This window comes from Macaca fascicularis, chromosome 7 (assembly GCF_037993035.2).
Source record: "Macaca fascicularis isolate 582-1 chromosome 7, T2T-MFA8v1.1".
Classification (NCBI taxonomy): Eukaryota; Metazoa; Chordata; class Mammalia; order Primates; family Cercopithecidae; genus Macaca; species Macaca fascicularis.
In genome coordinates, this window is record NC_088381.1 from 32,567,810 (window position 1) to 32,592,908 (window position 25,099).

Sequence of the window (25,099 nt, forward strand, 5' to 3'; positions counted from 1 at the left end):
CTGGGGTGAGATTATATATTGTTGTTTTGATTTGTATTTCTCTAATGAACAATGATGTTGAGTACCTTTTCACATGCCTTTTTGCCATCTGTATGTCTTCTGAGAAATGTCTATATAGGTCTTTTGCCCATTTTAAATCAAATTATTAGATTTTTTTTTTCTGTAGAGTTGTTTGAGCTCCTTCTATATTCTGGTTATTAATCACTTGTCAGATGGAGAGTTTGCAAATAATCTCTCTCATTCTGTGGGTTATCTCTTTACTTTGTTAACTGCTTTCTTTGCTGTGCAGCTTTTTAACTGCCTGTGATCCCATTTGTCCACTTCTGTTTTGGTTGCCTGTGCTTGTAGGGTATTGCTCAAGAAGTTTTGCACAGTGCAATGTCCTGGAGTTTCCCTAGTGTTTTCTTACAGTAGTTTCATAGTTTGAGGTCTTAGATTTAAGTCTTCAATCCACTTTGATATGATTTTTGTATAGGGCAAGAGATAGGGGTCTAGTTTCATTTTTCTACATAAGGATATCCAGTTTTCCCATTTATTGAAGAGACCATACATTTCCCCAATGTATGCTTGTGGCATCTTTGTTGAAAATGAGTTCACTGGCTGGGTGCGGTGGCTCACACCTGTAATCTCAGCACTTTGGGAGGCTGAGGCTGGTGGGTCAAATGAGGTCAGGAGTCCAAGACCAGCCTGGCCAACATGGTGAAACCTTATCTCTACTAAAAATACAAAAAAAAAAAAAAAAAAAAAAAAATTTAGTCAGGCATGGAGGTGCGGGCCTATAGTTCCAGCTACTTGGGGGGCTGAGACAGGATAATTGCCTGAACCAAGGAGGCAGAGGCTGCGATGAACTGAGATTGCACCATTGCACTCCAGCCTGGGTGACAGAGTGAGACTGCATCTCCAAAAAAACAAAGAAACAAAAAACCCCACAAAAAACAGTTCACCGTAGATGTATGAATTTGTTTCTGGGTTCTCTATTCTGTTCTATTGGTCTATGTGTCTGTTTTTATGCCAGTACCATGCTGTTTTGGTTACTACAGCTCTATAGTATAATCTGAAGGTAATGTGATTACTCCAGTTTTGTTCTTTTTGCTTAGGATACCTCTGGCTATTCTGGGTCTTTTTAATATAAATTTGGGATAGTTTTTTCTATAATATTTCTGTGCAGAATATCATTGGTATTTTGATACAGATTTCATTCAATCTGTAGATTGCTTTGGGTAGTAGTATAACTATTTTAATAATGATTCTTTCAATCCATGAACATGGAACACCTTTACATTCTGTGTCCCCTTCAATTTCTTTCATCTATGTTTTATAATTTTCATTGTAGACATCTTTCACTTCTTCGGTTAAGTCAATTCTTAGGTATTTAATTTTATTTGTAGCTATTGTAAATGGGATTACTTTCTTGATTTCTTTTTCAGATTGTTCACAGTTGGCAGCTAAGAATGCTACTGATTTTTGTATGTTGATATTGTATGCTGCAACTTTACTGAATTTATCCATTCTAACAGTTTTTTGGTGGAGGCTTTAGTTTTTTCCAATATAAAATCATATCATCTATAAATAGGGATAATTTGACCCTTCCTTTCCAGTCTGGATGCCGTCTGTTTCTTTTTCTTGTCTGATTGCTCTAGCTAGCACTTCTAGCACTATTTGAATAACAGTGGTGAAAGTGGGCATCCATGTCATGTTCCAGATCTTAGAGGAAAGGCTTTCAGTTTTTCCTCTTTCAGTATGATACTAGCTGTGGGTCTGTCATATATGTCTTTTATTATGTTAAGGTCTGTTCATTCTATGCCGTTTTTTGAGGGTTTTTATCATGAAGGGATGTTGAATTTTATGAAATGCCTTTTCATTTCCCACTTTTTATTTTTCTGTATATCCGTTGTATGTTTTTAGATTTGAGGTTACCATGAGGCTTGCAGATAATATCTTACAACGTATTAAACTGATGACAAATTATTGGATTGCATAAACATGCCAAAAGAGTACTAATAAAACCTTTATACTCAAATATTGTCTCCCCATTTAAAAACTTGTTGTTGTTTCTATTTATATTTTATTGTACTATGACTTGAAAAGTTGTGTAGTTATTTTTGATTGGTTCATCTATTAGTTTTCCTACTATGAGTAGTTTACACACCACAATTACAGTGTTACAATATTCTGTGTTTTTTTCTGTGTATATACTATTACCACTGAGTTTTGTACCTCTAGATGATGTCTTATTGCTCAACAGCCTTTTCTTTCAGATTGAAGAACTCTGTTTAGCATTTCTTGTATGCCAAGTCTGATGTTAATGAAATCCCTAAGCTTTCACTTGTCTGTGAAAATCTTTTTATTTCCTTCTTGTTTGAAAGATATTTTCATTGGCTATACTATTCTAGGGTAACAGATTTTTCCCTTCAGCACTTCAGATAGGTCATGACACTCTCTCCTGGCCTGCAAGGTTCCCACTGAAAAGTCTGCTGCCAGATGTACTGGAGGTCCGTTGTATGTTATTTGCTTGTTTTATCTTGCTGCTTTTAGGATCTTTCTTTATCCTTGACCTTTTTGTATAGGGCAAGAGATAGGGGTCTATCAAGGTCCTCAGATGGGGATTTGATTATAAATGCCTTGAGGTAGTCTTCTTTGGGTTGAATCTGCTTGGTTTTCTGTAACTTTCTTGTACTTAGATATTTATATCTTTCTCTAGGTTTTGGAAGTTCTCTGTTATTATCTCTTTGAATAAACTTTCTATTCCTATCTCTCTACCTCCTCTTTAAGGCCAATAGCTCTTAGATTTGGCTTTTGGGGGCTATTTTCTAGATCTTATAGGTGTGCTTCATTTTTTTTTGTTGTTATTTTTTTGTCTCCCTCTGACTGTGTATGTTCAAATAACCTGTTTCAGGATCACTAATTCTTTTTGATCAGCTCTGCTAGTAAGAGACTCTGATGCATTCTTCAGTGTATTAATTGCATTTTTTAACTCCAGAATTTGCTTTTTAAAAATTATTCAATCTCTGTTAAATTTATTGCATAGGATTCTGAATTCCTTCTCTGTGTTTCCTTGAATTTATCTGAGCTTTCTCAAAAGGGCAATTCTGAATTCTCTTTTTGAAAGGTCACATATCTCTGTCTCTCCAGGATTGGTCCCTGGTAACTTATTTAGTTTGTTTGGTGAGGTCATGTTTTTCTGAATGGTCTTGATGCTTGTGAATGTTCACCAGTGTGTGGACACTGAAGAGTTAGATACTGTAGTGTTCACAGTCTGGGCTTGTTTGTACCCATCCTACTGGGAAAGACTTTGCAGGTATTTGAAGGGAGCTTTGTGCTGTGATCTGTTTTTGGCCACCGCAGAGATATCTGCATCTGGGGGCATCCCAAGTTCAGTAACGTGGTTCTTCCAGATTCACAGAGGTACCACCTTGATGGTCTTGGATAAGGTCTGGAAGAATTCTGTGCATTAGCATGTAGATATTCTTGTTCTCTTCCCTTATTTTCTCCCAAACAAATGAAGTCTCTCCCTCTCTCTAGGCTGAAATGCCTGGAGCTGGAGGAGTGGTGACACAAGCAGCCCTGTGACCATCACTACTGGGACTGTGCTGGGTTAGGTCTGAAACAAGCATAGCACTGGGTATTGGCCAAGGCTCACTGTTACCACTACAGGGCTACCATTTATGTTCTCACGCAAGCCCTAGGGCTCTACAATCAGCAGTTTGTGAAGCCAGTCAGTCTTTTGTTCTTGCCTTCAGGGTTGTGAGTTGCCCCAGACCCTAGGTGGGTCCAGAGATGCTATCCAGGAGCAGGATTTGGATCCAGAAACCTTAGAAATCTACCTCATGCTTTATCCTACTATGGTTAAGCTGGCACCCAAACCACAAGACAAAGTCCTTCCCACTCTTCCTTCCCCTTTCCCCAGGCAGAGGAGTCTCTCCCCAAGTCCACCACCACAGGCCCACAGGGAGTACTGCCAATGTTCACTTAAGGCCCAAGGGCTCTTCAGTCAGCTTGTGGTGAATGCTCTCAAATCTGGGACTTACCCTTCAAATATTTCTCATCCTTAGATGGTATCTGAGAAATCTGATTATAAACAATAAATTTGATTATTTGAGAAATACCATCTAAGAGCCAAATACCATAGGTCGACAAATACCATCTAAGAGCCAAGGCCTGAAATCGTGGACCCCAAAAACCCTCTTGGTGGTCTTCCCCACTGTGGCTGAGCTGGCACCTAAGCAGCAAAACAAAATCCGCTTTATTCTTCCCTCTGCTTTTTCCAAGCAGAAGTCTTGCCTTGTAGCCACCACAGCTGTAAATACACTAGGTCATACTTGAAGCCAGCATGTCTCAGAATCTCACTTAAGACCTCTGGCATGTATTACCTAGTTACCACTGCTAATTATTCAGGGCCCAAAGGCTCTGTAGTAAGCAAGTGATGAATCCTGCCAAGACTGGGTCCTTCCTGTCAACAGAGTGGGTTCCCTTCTGGCCCAGGGTGTGTCTAGAAATGTTATCTGGGAGCTAGAGCCTGAAATGGGGGTCTCAAGACTATGCCCGGTACCCTATACTACTGTGGCTGAACTGGTATTTAAGCTTTAAGATAAAGTCCTCTGCACGTTTCCCTCTCCTCTCCTCAAGTGGAAGGAAGGGGTTCTTTCAGAGCTGCAAGCTTTGCTGCCTCAGGTTGAGGGAAGGCTGATGCAGGCACTCCCTTGGCCACTCTGGCTGGTGTCTCACTAGGTGGTATGCCCCCCAAGTCCACTGGTTCGGAGCCCAGCAAAGCACTAGGAGTTGCCTATACATTGCAGTCCTTGTGGTCTAGACTGCTTTTCAAGTTTATTTAGGACGCCAGAGCACTTTAGCCTACAGTGGTGAGGCTTGTGGGAACTCAATTTCCAACCACTGGGATGAAAGATTTCCTCTTTGGCTAGCGCTGGTCTGAATGCTCTTTCCACGGGAGCCAGCTGAGTTTTGCCCACTGTTGGCAGCACTGAGTTCCAATGCAAAGTTCCACAACTGCTGCTCTCCCCCTCCTGCAAGTGGACTCATTCTCCGTGGCAGGTGCTGGGAGATGGGGGAGAGGTGGTCTCAGCAATGCAAGACTTTTTTTTTCTACCTTCTTCAGTGCCTCTTTCAACTTAAAACCAGGTACTATGATCATTCACCTGATTTCTGGTTCTTATATTTTTTTTGTGTGTAGATAATTGTTAAATTTGGTGTCACTGCAGGGAGGATGATCAGTGGAGACTTCTATTTGCCATCTTGGTACACCTCTCTGTATTTTTAAGAAACATCCGCAGGGCGTGGTGGCTCATGCCTGTAAGCTGAACACTTTGGGAGGCTGAGATGGGTGGATCACAACGTCAGGAGATTAAGACCATCCTGGCTAATACAGTGAAATCCCATCTCTACCAAAAATACAAAAAATTAGCTGGGCATGGTGGTGGGTGCCTGTAGTCCCAGCTACTTGGGAGGCTAAGGCAGGAGAATGGCGTGAACCCAGGAGGTGGAGCTTGCAGTGAGCTGAGATCATGCCACTGCACTCCAGCCTTGGTGACAGAGTGAGACTCTATCTCAAAAAAAAAAAAAAAAAAAAAAAATATATATATATACTCTTCTCCATAGTGACTGTACTACTGTACTAGTTTACATTCCCACCAACACTGTGTACCTTTTCTTTGCATCCTCTCCAGCATTTGTTATTTTTTGTCTTTCTGAAAGTAGCTATCCTAACTGGGTAACATGATACCTCATTGTGGTTTTTATCTGTGTTTCCCTGATGATTAGTGATGTTGAGCATTTTTCCATGTACCTATGGCCATTTGTATGTCTTCTTTTGAGAAGTGTCTACTCATGTCCTTTGCCCATTTAACAATCAGATTTTTCTTCACAGCTTCACAGCTGTAGCTTCACAGCTACAAGTCTGACTTCCTTGTATATAATGATCTGGATATTAATCCCCTGTTTAGATGAATAGTTTGCAAATATTTTCTCCCATTCTGTAAGTTTCCTTTTCATTCTGTTGATTGTTTTCTTTGCTGTCCAGAAGCTTTTTGGTCTGATATAATCCCATTGGTTTACTTTTGCTTTTGTTGCCTGTGCTTTAGAGCTCATATTCATAAAATCTTTTCGCAGGCCAATGTCCTGAAGTTCCTATGTTTTCTTCTGCTAATTTTATAGTTTTGGTCTTACATTTATGTCTTTGATCCATTTTGAGTTAATTTTTGTGTAGGGTGAGAGATAACAGTTTAGTTTTATTCTTCTGCATATTGTATACCCAGTTTCCTCAGCACCATTTATTGAAGAGACTGTCCTTTCCCCAATGAGTGTTCTTAGTGTCATTGTCAAAAATAAGTTGGCTGTAGATATGTGGATTAATTTTTGGATTCTCTATCCTGTTCCATTGGTCTATATATCTGCTTTTATGCCAGCACCATGCTGTTTTGGTTACTACAGCTTTGCGGTATATTTTGAAGTCTGGTCATGTGAGCCTTCCAGTTTTGTTCTTTTTGGTTAGCATTATTTTGGCAATTCTGGGTCTTCTGTGCTTCCATGTAAATTTTAAGGTCTTTTTTTTCTATTTCTGTGAAGAATACCATCAGTATTTTGATAGTAATTGCATTCAATCTGTAGATTGCTCTGGGTAGTATGGTAATTTTAATAATATTAATTCTTCTGATCTATGAGCATGGGATGTCTTTTCATCTATTTGTATCTTCTTTAATTTCTTTTATCTGTGTTTTTTAGTTTTCATTGTAGAGGTTTTTCGCATCCTTGCTTAAGTGTATTCTGAGGATTTCTTCTGTGTGTGTGTGTGTGTGTGGCTAACAAAAATGGGATTACTTTCTTGATGGCTTTTTTCAGCTAGTTCATATATACAGTTTTTAATCTTAAAAAAAGCATATTTTTCCATTTTACAAAAGGATAGTAGGCAAACATTAAAGGTTAAGGACTTCCTCATGGATACAAATCCCAGTATATGTCTAAATAAATTAGGACTCAAATTTATATACATATAGCTACTTTCCAAGTCCAATCTTTCTCCCCTGTATAAGTCCTCCTTCCCCTGAAAAATAAATGCTTTGGGGCTTTCTTCTGTAGCAGAGGGAAACATTAAATACAATTTGGAAGGAGTCTTTTTGATAGTTTATGCTTTTTACAGACCATAAGAAAGTCTTTATAAAGGCTTTAATCTTCTATGTTTTTATGTTTTTATTTCTTATGGTTAAAATGGCTACTTCATTTACTGGATCATTTTAGTTAATTTTTGAATAAAGCATGGCAACTAGAACTGACCATTATCTGATCCACCAACATTTAGGGATTTAAAATATTTAGTATGCTGATATCAGTGAATTGCAGAGTAAAATTCCTAAACTGACTCCTCCATAAAACAATGAAAAACCTCTGGAAATTAACCAAAGACCTACAGCAAACTGGGGAGCATTTATTTAAGAAAAATGGCTCAACTACAGTAAGAATAGCTTTGTGCCATTTTAACTTGCCCTAGTCTGATCTCTCATTCCCCATTAGGAGCCTTGAAAACTAACACCGCTTATTCTCAGTGCAGTCTTGTGTTCACTGAAATAAAGTAGTTGGAGTGTTCTGCAAATCTTCATCACAAACAATTGTCATTATTTCACTTGTGTGGTGGATTCCCTCAAGGACCCCACCTGATACAGAGGAACAAAGGCAGGCATAAGACATATAGAAAACAAATAACAAAATGGCAGATGTAAACCTTGCTTTATCAGTAATTACATTAAATGTAAATGGATTAAATTCTCCAGTTAAAAGGCAGGGTGAATTTAAAATAAAACACCATCAAACTATATGTTGTCTATATACTAGATACATACTTACATTCAAAGACACAAATAGGCTGTAAATAAAAGAACAGGAAAAGATATAGCATGGCTAAAGTAAAGAGAACTGTAGTGGTTATACTAATATCAGAGAAGAAAACTGTTACCAAAGACATTAAGATGAAATGGTCAATTCATCAGAAAGCTGTAACAATCATAACCTTTTATGCAGCAAACAACAGAGCTCCAAAATACATAAAACAAAAAAAGACAATTCAGCAATAACAGAGACTTCAGTGCTCCAATTCAATAATTAATAGAAATAAGCAGATGATCAATAAACACAGATGACTTGATCAACACTATAAACCAACTAGACCTAAAAGACATCTACAGAACACTCCTCCACCCAACAATAGCACAAAAAACATTCTTCCCAAGTGCATATGGAATATTCTCCAGGATAGATCATACTCAATACATTTAAAAGAACTGAAATCACACAATATATTTTCTCTGGTCATAATGGAAAGAAGCTAGAAGTCAATAACTGAAGGAAAAGGAAATTCACAAATATGTGAAAATTAAATTCCTACATAATCAATGGATCAAAAAACTCACAAGAGAAATTAGAAAATATTTGAGACAAAAATGAAAGCATAACATATCAAAATATATGGGATGTAGTCAAAGAAGTGCTTAGCAGGAAATTTATAGGGACATATAGCTACATTAAAAGACAAGAAAGGTGTCAAATCAATAACCTAATCTTTCAGGTTAAGAAACTAGAAACAAAAGAGAAAACTCACTCCTAAACAAGCAGAAGGAGGAAATAATAGAGACTCTAGTGAAAAGAAATATAATAGGAAATATAAAAACATTAGAGAAAAAAAAGTAAGCCCCAAAATTGGTTTTTTGAAAAGATTAACAAAACTAACAAACGTAAATAACTAAGATCAGAGCAGAACTGAAGAAGATAGAGACACAAAAAACCTTCCAAAAAATCAATGAATCCAGGAGTTGGTTTTTTGAAAAGATCAACAAAATTGATGGACCACTAGCAAGACTAATAAAGAAGAAAAGAGAGAAGAATCAAATAGACAAAATAAAAAATGATAAAGGGGATATCACCACCGACCCCACAGAAATACAAACTACCATCAGAGAATACTATAAACACCTCTACGCAAATAAACTGGAAAATCTAGAAGAAATGGATAATTTCCTGGACACTTACACTCTTCCAAGACTCAACCAGGAAGAAGTTGAATCCCTGAATAGACCAATAGCAGGCTCTGAAATTGAGGCAATAATTAATAGCCTACCAACCAAAAAAAGTCCAGGACCAGAAGAATTCACAGCTGAATTCTACCAGAGGTACAAGGAGGAGCTGGTACCATTTCTTCTGAAACTATTCCCATCAATAGAAAAAGAGGGAATCCTCCCTAACTCATTTTATGAGGCCAACATCATCCTGATACCAAAGCCTGGCAGAGACACAACAACAAAGAAGAGAATTTTAGACCAATATCCCTGATGAACATCAATGCAAAAATCCACAATAAAATACTGGCAAACCGGATCCAGCAGCACATCAAAAAGCTTATCCACCATGATCAAGTGGGCTTCATCCCTGGGACGGAAGGCTGGTTCAACATACGCAAATCAATAAACGGAATCCAGCATGTAAACAGAACCAAAGACAAAAACCACATGATTATCTCAATAGATGCAGAAAAGGCCTTTGACAAAATTCAACAGACCTTCATGCTAAAAACTCTCAATAAATTCGGTATTGATGGAACGTACCTCAAAATAATAAGAGCTTTTTTAAGACAAACCCACAGCCGATATCATACTGAATGGACAAAAACTGGAAAAATTCCCTTTGAAAACTGGCACAAGACAGGGATGCCCTCTCTCACCACTCCTATTAACATAGCGTTGGAAGTTCTGGCTAGGGCAAACAGGCAAGAGAAAGAAATCAAGGGTATTCAGTTAGGAAAAGAAGAAGCCAAATTGTTCCTGTTTGCACATGACATGATTGTATATTTAGAAAACCCCATTGTCTCAGCCCAAAAGCTCATTAAGCTGATAAGCAACTTTAGCAAAGTCTCAGGATACAAAATTAATGTGCAAAAGTCACAAGCATTCTTATACACCAGTAACAGACAAACAGAGAGCCAAATCATGAATGAACTTCCATTCACAATTGCTTCAAAGAGAATCAAATACCTAGGAATCCAACTTACAAGGGATGTAAAGGACCTCTTCAAGGAGAACTACAAACCACTGCTCAGTGAAATAAAAGAGGACACAAACAAATGGAAGAACATACCATGCTCATGGATAGGAAGAATCAATATCGTGAAAATGGCCATACTGCCCAAGGTAATTTATAGATTCAATGCCATCCCCATCAAGCTACCAATGAGTTTCTTCACAGAATTGGAAAAAACTGCTTTAAAGTTCATATGGAACCAAAAAAGAGCCCGCATCGCCAAGAAAATCCTAAGTCAAAAGAACAAAGCGGGAGGCATCACGCTACCTGACTTCAAACTATACTACAAGGCTACAGTAACCAAAACAGCATGGTACTGGTACCAAAACAGAGATATAGACCAATGGAACAGAACAGAGTCCTCAGAAATAATACCACACATCTACAGCCATCTGATCTTTGACAAACCTGAGAGAAACAAGAAATGGGGAAAAGATTCCCTATTTAATAAATGGTGCTGGGAAAATTGGCTAGCCATAAGTAGAAAGCTGAAACTGGATCCTTTCCTTACTCCTTATACGAAAATTAATTCAAGATGGATTAGAGACTTAAATGTTAGACCTAATACCATAAAAACCCTAGAGGAAAACCTAGGTAGTACCATTCAGGACATAGGCATGGGCAAAGACTTCATGTCTAAAACACCAAAAGCAACGGCAACAAAAGCCAAAATTGACAAATGGGATCTCATTAAACTAAAGAGCTTCTGCACAGCAAAAGAAACTACCATCAGAGTGAACAGGCAACCTAAAGAATGGGAGAAAATTTTTGCAATCTACTCATCTGACAAAGGGCTAATATCCAGAACCTACAAAGAACTCAAACAAATTTACAAGAAAAAAAAAACCATCAAAAAGTGGGCAAAGGATATGAACAGACATTTTTCAAAAGAAGACATTCATACAGCCAACAGACACATGAAAAAATGCTCATCATCACTGGCCATCAGAGAAATGCAAATCAAAACCACAATGAGATATCATCTCACACCAGTTAGAATGGCGATCATTAAAAAGTCAGGAAACAACAGGTGCTGGAGAGGATGTGGAGAAATAGGAACACTTTTACACTGTTGTTGGGATTGTAAACTAGTTCAATCATTATGGAAAACAGTATGGCGATTCCTCAAGGATCTAGAACTAGATGTAGCATGTGACCCAGCCATCCCATTACTGGGTATATACCCAAAGGATTATAAATCATGCTGCTATAAAGACACATGCACACGTATGTTCACTGCGGCACTATTCACAATAGCAAAGACTTGGAATCAACCCAAATGTCCATCAGTGACAGACTGGATTAAGAAAATGTGGCACATATACACCATGGAATACTATGCAGCCATAAAAAAGGATGAATTTGTGTGCTTTGTAGGGACATGGATGCAGCTGGAAACCATCATTCTCAGCAAACTATCACAAGAACAGAAAACCAAACACCGCATGTTCTCACTCATAGGTGGGAACTGAACAATGAGATCACTTGGACTCCGGAAGGGGGATATCACACACCGGGGCCTATCATGGGGAGGGGGGAGGGGGGAGGAATTGCATTGGGAGTTATACCTGATGTAAATGACGAGTTGTTGGGTGCTGACGAGTTGATGGGTGCAGCACAGCAACATGGCACAAGTATACATATGTAACAAACCTGCACGTTATGCACATGTACCCTAGAACTTAAAGTATAAATAAATAAAAAAAAAACTGACAAATTGAAACCAGCTGCATACATAATGGATTAGATGTCATGACTAAGTGTGATTTACCCCAGAAATGCATGATAGGTACAATATACAGAAATAATAATACACTATATTTGGTTCATTTAAAAAACCTCTGATATAATCATCTCAATAGATGCAGAAAAAATGTTTGACAGATATCCAACAAACTAGTAACAAAATGGAAATTCCTTAACCTAACAAAGGCTATCTATAAAAACCCATAGATAATATCATACTTAATGGCAAAAGACTGAAAGCTTTCCTCTTCAGGCAAAAGACAAGGAAGGGGTGTCCACTCTTACCATTTCTATTCAACATTATGCTAAAGGTTCTAGCCACAGCAATCAGAGAAGAAAATAAATGAGAAGACATCCAGATTAGAAAGGCAGAGATAAAATTATCTCGATTTTCAGATGAAATATATAAAAAAAATCCTAAGAAATACACTAAAACCTATAATTAGAGCTAATAAAGGTGAGCAAAATATATAAAATCGTTCTTATTTCTATATGTTGGCAACAACTAATCAAAAAATGATATTAAAAATAATTCCACTTCAATCAAAAATATTTAGAAATAAATTTAGCAAAAGAAGTTTAAGATGTACACATCCTTGAAAGAAATTAAAGATCTAAGTAAACAAAAAGATACCCCATGTTCATGGATCAGAAGAGTAACTTATTTTTTTCCTATGTTAAAAACAGGACCAGGCGCAGTGGCTCACGCCTGTAATCCTAACACTTTGGGAGGCCGAAGTGGGTGTATCACTTGAGGTCAGGAGTTCAAGACCAGCCTGGCCAACATGGTGAAACGCATCTCTACAATAAATACAAAAATTAGCCAGGCGTGGTGGCCCATGCCTGTAGTCCCAGCTACTGGGGAGGCTGAGGCAGAAGAATCACTTGAACCCAGGAGGCAGAGGTTGTAGTGAGCTGAGATTACACCACAGTATTCTAGCCTAGGTGACAAGAGCGAGACTCACCTCAAAAAAAAAAAAAAAAAGACTCCAAATCAGGTAATAGATGAATTATATAGAACTCATGTTAAGTTTCTTATATGTAATCAAAGTATTATAAAAGTGATTGTCCTTATTCTCAGGAGAAATATCATATCCACAACTTACTTACAAATGGTATAGGAAAAAAACTACTGAACCTATGTGAAACACTTAGGAATACGGATATCTTACAATATACTTTCAACATTTCTATTATGTCTGAAAATTTTTAAAACAGGAAGTTGGAGAGGACACTGCCCTGAAAACAAAGCGGTCCCCCAGGGTAGGTGATGATGGCAATGAATACAAAGTGAAGAGATCTAAAAAAAGTAATGGTATTTCTAAAACTAGGAATTCATAAAGATCTTGCAGTGTCTACTTGGCATAGTTCAGGCTGAGGTATCTGGCATTATCATGGTTTTGTAGAAGGGTGGAACATTTCTGGTTTTGATATTTTTTTGATGGTGTTTCCTATGGTTTATCTTTTTGGCCATGGTACAACATGTGGCTGCTTCTCTCAGGATACAATTTGTAAAGATTTTCCTAAGCCATTTGTAAATGGTAGCTGAAGACTCTCTATCCTGTAATACAGTTAATTTTCTTAAATGTACTTGTATTTGGCTAAAATTAATTTTCTCGAAACTCTATTAAGGATATAGAATCATGAAACTTTTGTGTTAAACAGTCCTAACATTTGTAAAGCAAAACTCATAAAAAATGCAGCAAGGAACTGTGATGAAGAATTTCTCACATCATTTTTGTGAGAGATTAACACATTGCTCATCTTCAACTGAGTAAACAGACAAAAAGAATTTTTTGCAGAATTTGAAAAATATTAAAAAGTTGATTTAGTGGAATCAATGGAATATAAAGAGCTATAGAAAGAGAATTCAAAGTATTTTAAAAATGGATAATTTGTTAGATTGAAAGTAAATCTCAATAAAAATATCAGAAACTAAGCCCCATTCTCTGACCACAATTTAATAAAACTAAAAATAAGAAAGTGTAAAACAAAACAAAATGAAATAAACCCTCAAACACATGAAAAATTTAAAAAGAAAACAAACTTCTAATTTAGGTCAAAGAAAAAAGCAAACCAATAATTCCACACTGTTGGAAAATAATGGCAATTGTAACAACTCATATGCATATCAAATGGAATATAGCCAAAACTATAATGAGAGGCAAATTCATAGATATAAATGTTCCTATCTTAAATGTGAAAGAATGAAAACAAAGTTAAGCATTCCATTTAAAGAGTAAGAAAAAAACCCAAGAAAACTAGAAGGAACAAAAATAAAAGCACCTAATAAAAAAAAAAAGACAAGAAAATAAAACATATCAGATTTTACTTGTCTAAAAAAGAAAAATCAAAAAAATAAATTAGGCTAAGTGAAATTTGAAAAAAGAGGAAAATTCAATGTACAAAACTAGAAATATCAAAAAGCATATAAAATACAAAATATATTAAATTTATGAGAGAAACAAATGACCAAAATCAATGAATAAAGTAAAAACCTAACCAGTGTAAAACACAAAAAATTGTCAAAGAATTACCTCCAACAAAGGCTCCAGGCCTAGATGGTTTTGTAGTTGAGTTCTTTAAAACTTTCAAGAACAAATAAGTCCCATGCTATATAAACTGTTCCAGAGCACAGAAAATTAGGGAAAGAGTTCCAATTCATTTTGCAAAGCTGGCCTAACCCTGATATCAAAACCTGACAAAGATAGCATAAAAAGAAAGAAAATTACAGACCAAATTCATTTATGAATATAGATGCAAAGTTCCTAAATAATATACTTGAAAACAGAGCTCAATGGTACACTACAAGATAACACATCTTGACATGAGGAGGACATTCATTCTAGAAATAAAAGTTTGCATTAGGTATCTTTTTTTTTTTTTGAGACAGGAGCTCACTCTGTCACCCAGGCTGGAGTGCATTGGTGCGATCATGGCTTACTGCCGCCTCCACCTCCTGAGCTCAAGCAATCCTCCAACTCAGACTCTCATATAGCTAGGAATACCGGGGCAACGCCACCATGCCCAGCTAATTTTTTGTAGAGACAGGGTCTTGCTTTGTTGCCCAGTCTGGTCTTAAACTTCTGGCCTCAAGTGATCCTCTTGGCTTGGCCTCCTAAAGTGTTGGGATTACAGGCATGAGACACTGTGCTCGGCCTATATTAAGTAATATCTTTATAAAATATATCACATCAACAGGTCAAATAAGACGCACTGCAAAATAATCTCACTTGGATGCCAAAATATTTAATGAATATTCAATTTAATCAAAAAAAGAAAAGTCTTGGTCAACTGTAAGTGACACATACTTAACATCGGTGAACTTACTGTAAGAGGAAATGATGCCTATCACTGCTATATGCAAAAGTGGAAGGCAAGTCTATTAAATGTAATAACAAAGTAAAGACAATGAAGAAGATACACAGGATAAACTACCTAGAAAAGTCAAAAGTAACAACTGAAAAATAAGGACTAAACAAAATTCAGTAAATATAAGATGTACAACGTAAAAATAACAGAAATCTAGGAAGTTCCTATAAACCAAAACAAATAGTAAAACATTTTCCACAATATGAATAATAGAAATTACCAAGGAATATGTTAAATGAGAAAGTAAACTTAATTGAGGGAAAAAAGGCAAAACATTACTGAAGGGCATGAAAGAAACATGTAAATTAAGAAACATATTTCTAGTCTGTAATTTTTCTAAAATTTTCAGTTAATTTGTTTGAATCAAAATCCCCTTAGAGTTTCCTTTTTAAAATCAGAAAAGTGATTTGCAACTTCCTATAAAAAAAAAAATTAACTGGTCAGAAAATAAAACCAAGAAAACTTGTGAAAAAGACGTATAAGGAGGAAATATTGGTCCTGTCAGCTATTTAAACATGTAATAGCTAAAATATCTAAGTAGTAGAGTATTACCATAAGAACAGAGAACATAAAGGAAGAAAACTGAATCCAGAAGACTTTAGTAAGGTACATTATAGATTAGTGTTAAGACAGAAAAATTATTCAATAAAAAAGCTGGGATAATTAGTTAACCATTTAGAAAAAATAATTTTTGTGATTTATTTTAGTAAATGCTATTAGATAGCAGATAGACTCAAGGCTTATATATAAAGAATAAAATAAAAAAGTACCTAGGAAAAATATACGTGAGTATTCAGCAGCTGGTGGCATGGAGAAGTTTTTTCTAAGCATAATAATGTTACAAGCTGTGACAAAAGTGTACCAATCAGACTACTTATTTAAAAATTAACTAAAATTAACAAACAGCAATCTTGAAAAAACATTTATGTTTTAATATTTATGTCTTTAATATATAAAGATTTATAATTATTAAGAAATGGACATGTAAAAGGCTAGAACAAACATATCAGAAGGAAATGCATTTAGTGAATAATAAATAACAATATTTAGCCAGCAATCCCAATTTTGATAATTTACATTATACAGCCAAGGATGTTCACTGCATTACTATTTGCAACTACCCTCTCACCCAAGAACTGCATAAACAGTGGGGCCAAATTTGGTTAAATAACAAAATGTATACATTGAAGAAGGCATTAGGAAAACTATTAAGGAAATAAAACCAGATGGTTATTTTCAGATAGTGAGATTACAGGTGCTGTATTTCTTCTTTATACATTTATAACTATTTGCCCAAACTTTCATGATGAATATACATTTTACAATTAGAAAAACAGTGTAAAAATCAATGCACTAATAATTTTCCTGAAGACATAAATATTAGAATTCAAAAGCTTCAACAAATAAAAAAGCCCAAAATCATTTGTAAATTAAACTGTCTTTCCATACTGAAAGCTCCTTAAAGCTTTTTATTTGTATTATCTTAATTTAGCGTGAAAACACAGTTAAAAGAAGCCAGTCTTTACTGTCTGAGATTACATCTTCATTTTTTTCCTCAAAGGGATTTTACTTTTAATGACTATTAAAGGATTTTCACACAAATACATCTAAATACACTGAAATGAATTATAAAAGGGTCCATACACAACAGGAATAACTTAAAAGGATACTTCATATTCATAACATCATTTCTTTCATTGAATATTGAGAACAGAATCAGTTTAAGACTGATCATTCTATGTTAGGTTTTTATTTGGGAAATTTCATTTAAGCACTCTAAACAGGATAATGAGTGCCTAATGATTGTCTAACTGAAATCTCTCCTGTGATTTAAAACTCTTGTTCTTAAAATATATAGTTATATTCTATTTAGTTTTCTTTAGACAACAAAATTGTAAAACTTTTAACTATTTTCTAATACTTTGATCTACATTTTGCCTTTCTGTAGTGTTTCTACATTTTTTAATCTCTTTCAAATTATTTAAATCTAAATGGCAAATTATGGTTTTAGGCAATGTACAATCAAATAACAGAACAACTTGAAGCTTCTACATGCTATAATTCTATGGAAACACCAACATTCTTTCTTCCTAGCACATGTCATGTTATTATGCTATGTCTCTTACAATAACCATATTATTTGTACTCATGTATACTAACCATATGTAAACCAATTCATACTCTGAGCAGCTTATTTATTATCCACACTAAGTGGAAGTCCTGGCCAAATAATATAAGCAGTATTTCTAACTACTTGTCCAATGTTTTCTACCCACTCAATTTGATATTACTCAATTTTAACAATTCTTAACCTATTATGAACTCACACACGAAATCTGAGTTCTAGTCTTAGATCTGCCCCTCACTAGTTTTGTTACACTGGTAGAGTCACTTAACTTCTCTAGGTTTCAAGGTTTTCATCTATAAAAAGAGGATAGGAACACAGTGGAAGACCTACAAGGTCTGTTACAAAACAAATTTTATTATCACTGTCAGGGATCAGGTTCCACTCTAATCACTCTTATTATGAAATTAGTGCCTACTATGTGGAAATACTATGGGGAATACTACAGTAAATAAGTGAAATAGTGAAATTTTTTGAACTAAAATGCCCAGACTCAGATATTTTGTGTATAGTACTCTATTAATTATTATTAGCATAATTATCTCCAATTCCATGAACACACTGGCATTTCTTTCCTAATCATGCTATTATAAAAACTCTCCCTTACCTACTAATGCCTTTTTAAACTGTAGCCTATCTAAATGACTTTCTTTTATCTCTGTTGCTCTCTACTGAACTGTAAATTAATTGCTCAAAATTGGAGTTCTCACTACTCCCAAACAATGCGATGTTTTGGGTCTCTTTTGTTTAAAAAATCCTTTAACTTTTTTTAGAAGAAAAAATCATAAGAATTGATGGGAATCTATGAAAAAGATTTCAAGGAAAAATTCAAATATTATAGGAAAACATAACCATGTCTTGCCAGAGGCAGAAAACTTTCAGGAATATAAGGACTGCTTTCATGGGCCAGGATCACCCTTCCGCAAATGCAGCGTGCTGTCTCTAAGGTAATACGAAGGGTGGTGCAGAGGAAAGTCATCACTTCAAAAACTACATGAATACCCTGTATTCCCTCATTAGTCTGTTATGGAAACGTCACACATTTATTTGCCCAATGTGCCCTTTGGAAAACCAGCAAGACATCTTTGGATAATTAGTCCTTTAATATTCCCTACTTCAGAAAACTTTTAGAATTTTAGAGCTAAAAGAAACCTCAGCCTGGGCAATGGTAAAACTCCGTCTCTACAAAAAACAAAACCAAAAATTAGCCGGGAATGGTGATGCGTGCCTATAGTAGTAGTTACTCAGAGGGCTGAGGCAGGAGGATTGCTTGAGCCTGGGGGGGTAGGGGTGGGAGTTCAACCTGCAGTGAGCTGTGATCGTTCCATTGCACTCCAGCCTGGGTGATAAGAGTTAAACCCTGTCTCAAAAAACAAACAAACAAACAAACAAAAAAGAAACCTCATACATCTTCAAGTGCCTCATTTTATAGATGAACCAACTGACAAAGACTGGTTAAAATACTTGCCTACATCACACAAGTTTAATGACAGAATCTATTCTCTTGATCTTCAATCCAGAGTTTCAACATATCATACAAGTTTACCTGATTTCTATAACCTTTTACTGAATTCAAATTTGCTTCTTTGAAGTTTCAGAGGGTTCTATTTTAACTAACTTTAATGAAGAATCCATGATTACTCTAAGAGTGTGTGTGTGTGTGTGTGTGTGTGTGTGTGTGTGTATGCTTAATAAGGGCAAGGGCTGTGTCTGTTTACAATTGTATCCTGAGAACTTATCACAGGGTCTGGCATATAGGTATTCAATGGATTGCTGTAGACTGAATGAATCAACAAGTTGGATCACATGCACTCTCAGTTTTAACCTTTATAAAGAGAAAATAAATCTAGAGTTCTTCAGTTTAACTTTGTTCTCTTGATCATTTCAGATATTTTTATCTAGACTTTCTTCTAGCTCCATTATGTTTCTTTTGGTGAGGTAGTAAGAATTGTGAATAGATACCAATAATCTCAGTAAGTACAATTTCCTTTGCATTACCTTATACTGGTTAGCAATAGCACTTATTTGACACTTTTCCCCCCAAATTTGTAAGTACAACACATTAATGCTTGTTGGTTTGACATTTCAATATGCCCCCAAATTTGGTTTTATTTACTCTGCTGGAATAAATTCCTCCTTCCAAATCAATTATAAAAATGCTAAATGAGACTATATTTAGCACCTATTAACCTTTTTCTAACCCGAAGGGCTCATCAGCCTCTATATTTTTGTATCCTGGATTTAAATAAATTGTAAATGCAACCTAATTTGAGTGTCTAATATGTGCAAGTCACTGAACTCTCTTGTCCTTGATAAATAATATACAATATTCTTTGGTATGGAGAAGAATTAGAAGACTTTTAGATTCATGAAAAGGGCCTTTAAAAAGTCCAAGTGAAAAATCATGTTTTAGTTTTTCCTTATGTATTGATTTATTTATTGCTTTCCACTCTCTAACCCCAGATATACACTTCCTATCATACTTAAAAATTCTATAGGAATCTTTTTATTCACCAATCCTATACCACTGTCCTTGTACTCTCTGACCTCCCTCCTGTTATCCTGAAGAATTCTACAGAAATCCTTTTGTTCATTAATCCTGTCCTTTATTACACATGCTACTACAGAAGCTTAGAGCTGAAATGAATCTTAAGAGATTTCTAAGTGTAATTCCCATATACCAGCTTGATATTCACCAATAATAAAACAAGTCACTATGGCCAAGTATAGTATTTTACCTCTTTAATATATCAGCATGCCATATTACATATAGTACTTACTTGTACTCATCATAGACTTCCTGTTTGGGCAGTGAAGTCTCCGGATGTTCCTCTAGGGTATTCCGAATCCAGGAAAAGGCATGCATTTGTTGTGCCCGACTAGATGACATGGCATTCTGATCACTAATAGAATAAAAACATGTTTTAGGTGACCAGACAGCAATTCGTTAATAATTTTTGAGCAAGGCCTAAATTTTCCACTAAAGAACTGTTTGCAAATACACTATAAACGACCAAACCAAACTTAGGAACTCTAGTAGATAATTGTCCAGCTATGGTTGTGAGCTGTTTTCTTTTTCTTTTTTTTTTTTTCTGAGAGGGAGTCTCGCTCTGTAGCCCAGGCTGTAGTGCAGTGGCGCGATCTCCACTGACTGCAAGCTCCGCCTCCCGGGTTTACGCCATTCTCCTGTCTCAGCCTCCGCCATTCTCCTGTCTCAGCCTCCGGAGTAGCTGGGACTACAGGCGCCCGCCACCTCGCCCGGCTAGTTTTTTGTATTTTTTAGTAGAGACAGGGTTTCACCGTGTTAGCCAGGATGGTCTCGATCTCCTGACATCGTGATCTGCCGGCCTAGGCCCCCCAAAGTGCTGGGATTACAGGCTTGAGCTGTTTTCTATAGCTGGTATAAGACTGAAGTTACTGCCCTGTTCCATCCCTCCCTATGCAGGTGATGGAGCACTGACAAAGTATTTGTTTTGGTCAAATATCACATTTAAGTGGATATCTGCTCATGTACTTGCCTGTTCATTTGCCTACACTTACCAAATCATCAAATTTTAAAACAAAATTATACAAAAATTGCTTATTTCTATTTGCTCAGCATTCTCAAATAATATATATATACATATATACACACATACATATATCCACATATATATAAATATACATAAACACACATATATATATATAAATATATAACTACTTGGAAATCTTACTAAAGCATTCTATGCTCCAGAATGGAATTCACACCAGAGAGATCCTGAACAGATAAATCTCCCCCTACAATCCTTCCTAAAGCCAGGCCCGCTGTCATAGGCTGACACATCCATTAAACATTGTAAGATTTACTATATGGAAGTATTACTTATAAATAAATACCGAAATGGACACCAAAGATAGGACAAGGGAAGCTACTCTGCTGATTCTGACATCCATCTCAGCTATCTGTAAGAATAATTTATTTCAAAAACACTGAGCAAGTATCTAGGACATAACATGATTAAAACAGTTATAAATTTGGTCTGAGGAAAAAAAAGACAAAACTCAAATAATTTTCATTTCATTTATTTCTATATACAGTTTTAAAAAAATAGAATAAGCATAATTTATATGAATGAAATGAATTCTGAGAAATACTTAAAAGGTTAAGGAAACTTTTAAAAATTACAATGACTGAATGAACAACTTCTCTCCACATTTTCTATAATTTTTAATGATGAAACTATAGTAATACCCCAAGCACTTAACACACCTTACATTTATGAATTCATGCTTCATACAGGCAATTTCACTTTAATTTCTGTTTTAGATTCTATGATGTTTTTACCTGATAGTACCTAAAAAAACTCTTGTACATTATTCCTTATGATACTGATCTGTTTATTCTTTGGTTTTCTGTTCAATTTTCACAATCCCTCACACTGCATAAACATATATTCATCTGTCTATGAAACAAACCCAAATTGCATGTCATAGCATTTACCCAGTTGCACAAATAAATTAGCAAAAACTGCAAGTAAATACTTAACCAAATATCATCAAAGACTAAAATGATGTATTGTTTTGCCAGTATGTTTTCTAATGATTTCAGGAATATTGCAAAAACCATAACAACCAAAACATACACACCTCACATATATCCTAGGGACTTCCTATAAACAGCATAATAATAGCAAAGACAAGAATAGATATACCTTTTCTCTCCATTGCTGAGACCAGAAGGCAGCTGAAGGTAGAGGTAGAGTTTCTCTAAGTCTGTAAACTTCTCAACTTCTTGCTGTTTACAAAGGATTAAAAAGAAAGATCATTTTTTAAAAACACTCATTTTTCCCCAAACAAAATTTACTAACATCTCCCTAAAAATAATGACTGTTTAAATTTAAGACAGATGAATCATTTGTCTTTTCTCATCACTAAAATAATACAATTAGGTTATTTGATAAATGTACTACATATACAAATTTAATAAAAGAAAATGGTACTTACCTATTAGTTCTTATATCATGGGCATAAATAAAATTATTGACCAAGGCTCAGAAAAAAAATCACATTTAAAGAACGAGGGTTTTATTTGTCCTAATTGTAGGACAAGTACTGGACCAGGAATCAAGAGAAACATTTATTAGTCTTTGTCTAACCATTAACTGGCTATGAGGTTTTCAGTGCTACAGCAAATTTTCCATAGAACTATAAAATGAATGACATAATTTCTAGAATCCTTTTCCAATTTTCAAATATTTAGAACATGTGACTGATGGTGCTACTGTTACCTGTGGATGGAACTGAGGTTAAAAACACTGAAATAGGCCGGGCGCGGTGGCTCAAGCCTGTAATCCCAGCACTTTGGGAGGCCGAGACAGGCGGATCACGAGGTCGGGAGATTGAGACCATCCTGGCTAACATGGTGAAACCCCGTCTCTACTAAAAAATACAAAAAACTAGCGGGGCGAGGTGGCGGGCGCCTGTAGTCCCAGCTACTGGGGAGGCTGAGGCAGGAGAATGGCGGGAACCCGGGGGGCGGAGCTTGCAGTGAGCTGAGATCTGGCCACTGCACTCCAGCCTGGGCAGCAGAGCGAGACTCCGTCTCAAAAAAAAAACAAAAAACAAAAAACAAAAAACAAAAAACACTGAAATAAAACCAGTAACTCTTTCCAGACCTTACAGATGTGATTATTTGTTGGCTTGCCAACAGTAGCTGCTATTTAGAGAATCTACTTGTAAGATTTTCTATTGCTATTGTCCTGCAACTATGTCATTTTGTCTCTAAATGTAACCTTTAAAATAATTTTTGCCTTCCTCTTTATAACTTTCTTCTAAATTGAGTTTGCCATAATGGCTTCAAATGTGCCACAAATCCTATCATAATAAAAATATTCATAGTAAAATTCTGGTAGCCTAATTCAAGCAAAACTCCATTGCAATGAAAAATGTGGACAGATTACTGGCATTCCTGATAGAATTTATTCTTAATAAAGCACAGTTTAAACAGAGATTCAATTTTTGAAAAAACCTAAAATGATATAACCGGGCCTATTCTTAGTCTCATCAGAAGACATCCACAAAAATTTAATCTTAGAATCCATCTACGTAATGATTTAATCAATCACATGCAAACAGCTCCCATTTACATTTTTAAAATCCCATAGCCTATAGGTATTTTCCAATGAGCTCTTGCTCCAATACCTAATAATATCAGCTATACCCTTGTGTAGCTCTCCCCTCAAAGAAAACAAACACACATTCCCTTCTTAAATGCTACCTATCATCACCTTCTTTTCTCTAGTTTCCACAGTGTTCAGTTTTGGAGTCTGTTTAACTCTCTTTTTCTTGGTGCATTCCACATTAATCCTTTATTTAGCCCTCTAACACTATGCCCCATCTTCTTCCAGTCTTTTGATTTTTCACTGCCACCACAGTAGTCTAGGTCTTCAGCTGTCTTTCTTTCAACAATAAGGATAATTCATTTGCTTATCCATTACTTTTGTTTTCTGCTATGTTCCACAAGTGGCATAAAATAACTATGAACCTATACTGTATATCACAAATTATACAAAGAGTGAACAATACAACACAGATGAACAACACACCACCACCACAGTTCTTGCCCTTAATGAACTTTTAATGACACTTAAATTTCTAAAGTGTCTAACCAGCTGGTTTTCCTACCTCTGATGTCACCCCACTTTAATGTGTCTTAAATACGGTTCCTGAAACCTGAAATTTTTTTCTGTTCTGAACAGAGGGACTGGCTGAAGCCATGGCAGAAGAACATAAATTGTGAAGATTTCACGGACATTTATTAGTTCTCCAAATTAATACTTTTATAATTTTTTACGCATGTCTTCACTGCAATCTCTGAACATAAACTGTGAAGATTTCATGGACACTTATCACTTTCCCAATCAATACTCTTCTGATTTCCTATGCCTGTCTTTAATCTCTTAATCCCGTCATCTTCGTAAGATGAGGATGTATGTCTCCCCAGGACCCTGTGATGATTGCATTAACTGCACAAATTGTTTAAACAATATGAAATCTAGGCACCTTGAAAAAAGAACAGGATAACAGTGACGTTCAGGGAATGAGAGAGATAACCATTAGGTCTGGTTGCCTGAGAGCCGGTGGAACACAGCCATATTTCTCTTCTTTCAAAAGCAAATAGGAGAAATATCGCTGAATTCTTTTTCTCAGCAAAGAACATCCCTGAGAAAGAGAATGTGTTCCTAGGGTGAGGGCTCTAAAATGGCCACTCTGGGGATGTATGTCTTTTATGGTTGTAGATAAGGGATGAAATAAGCCCCAGTCTCCTGTAGCACTCCCAGGCCTATTAGGACGAGGAAATTCCCGCCTAATAAATTTTGGTCAGACCGGTTGTCTGCTCTCAAACCCTGTCTCCTGATGTTATCAATGACAATGCGTGCCTGAAACTTCGTTAGCAATTTAAATTTTCCCCAGTCCTGTGATCTCACCCTGCCTCCATTTGCCTTGTAATATTTTATTACCTTGTGAAGCATGTGATCTCTATGACCCACACCCTATTCATACACTCCCTCCCCTTTTGAAAATCACTAATAAAAACTTGCTGGTTTTGTGGCTTGGGGGCCATCATGGAAACTGCCGACATGTGATGTCTCCCCTGGACACCCAGCTTTAAAATTTCTCTCTTTTGTACTCTTTCCCTTTATTTCTCAGACCGGCTGACACTTAGGGAAAACAGAAAAGGACTCATGTTGAATTATCGAGGGCAGGTTCCCCCGATATTTTTTTGTCAAATTGTTTTTTTAA

General features: G+C 36.0%; 1 protein-coding gene across 4 annotated transcripts in view; it reads right to left on the bottom strand.

Moving 5' to 3' along the window:
* The window catches only part of RFX7 (regulatory factor X7), a 156,722-nt gene that overhangs the window by 28,152 nt on the left and 103,471 nt on the right, over positions 1–25,099 (bottom strand). For all 4 annotated transcript variants that reach the window (XM_065547950.1, XM_065547951.1, XM_065547952.1 and 1 more), the window contains 2 exons: positions 22,009–22,091; positions 20,098–20,220 (listed from right to left, as the gene is read on the bottom strand). In XM_065547950.1, coding sequence (XP_065404022.1) covers positions 20,098–20,220; positions 22,009–22,091 — 206 coding nt within the window. The remainder of the gene's footprint in view (positions 1–20,097; positions 20,221–22,008; positions 22,092–25,099) is intronic.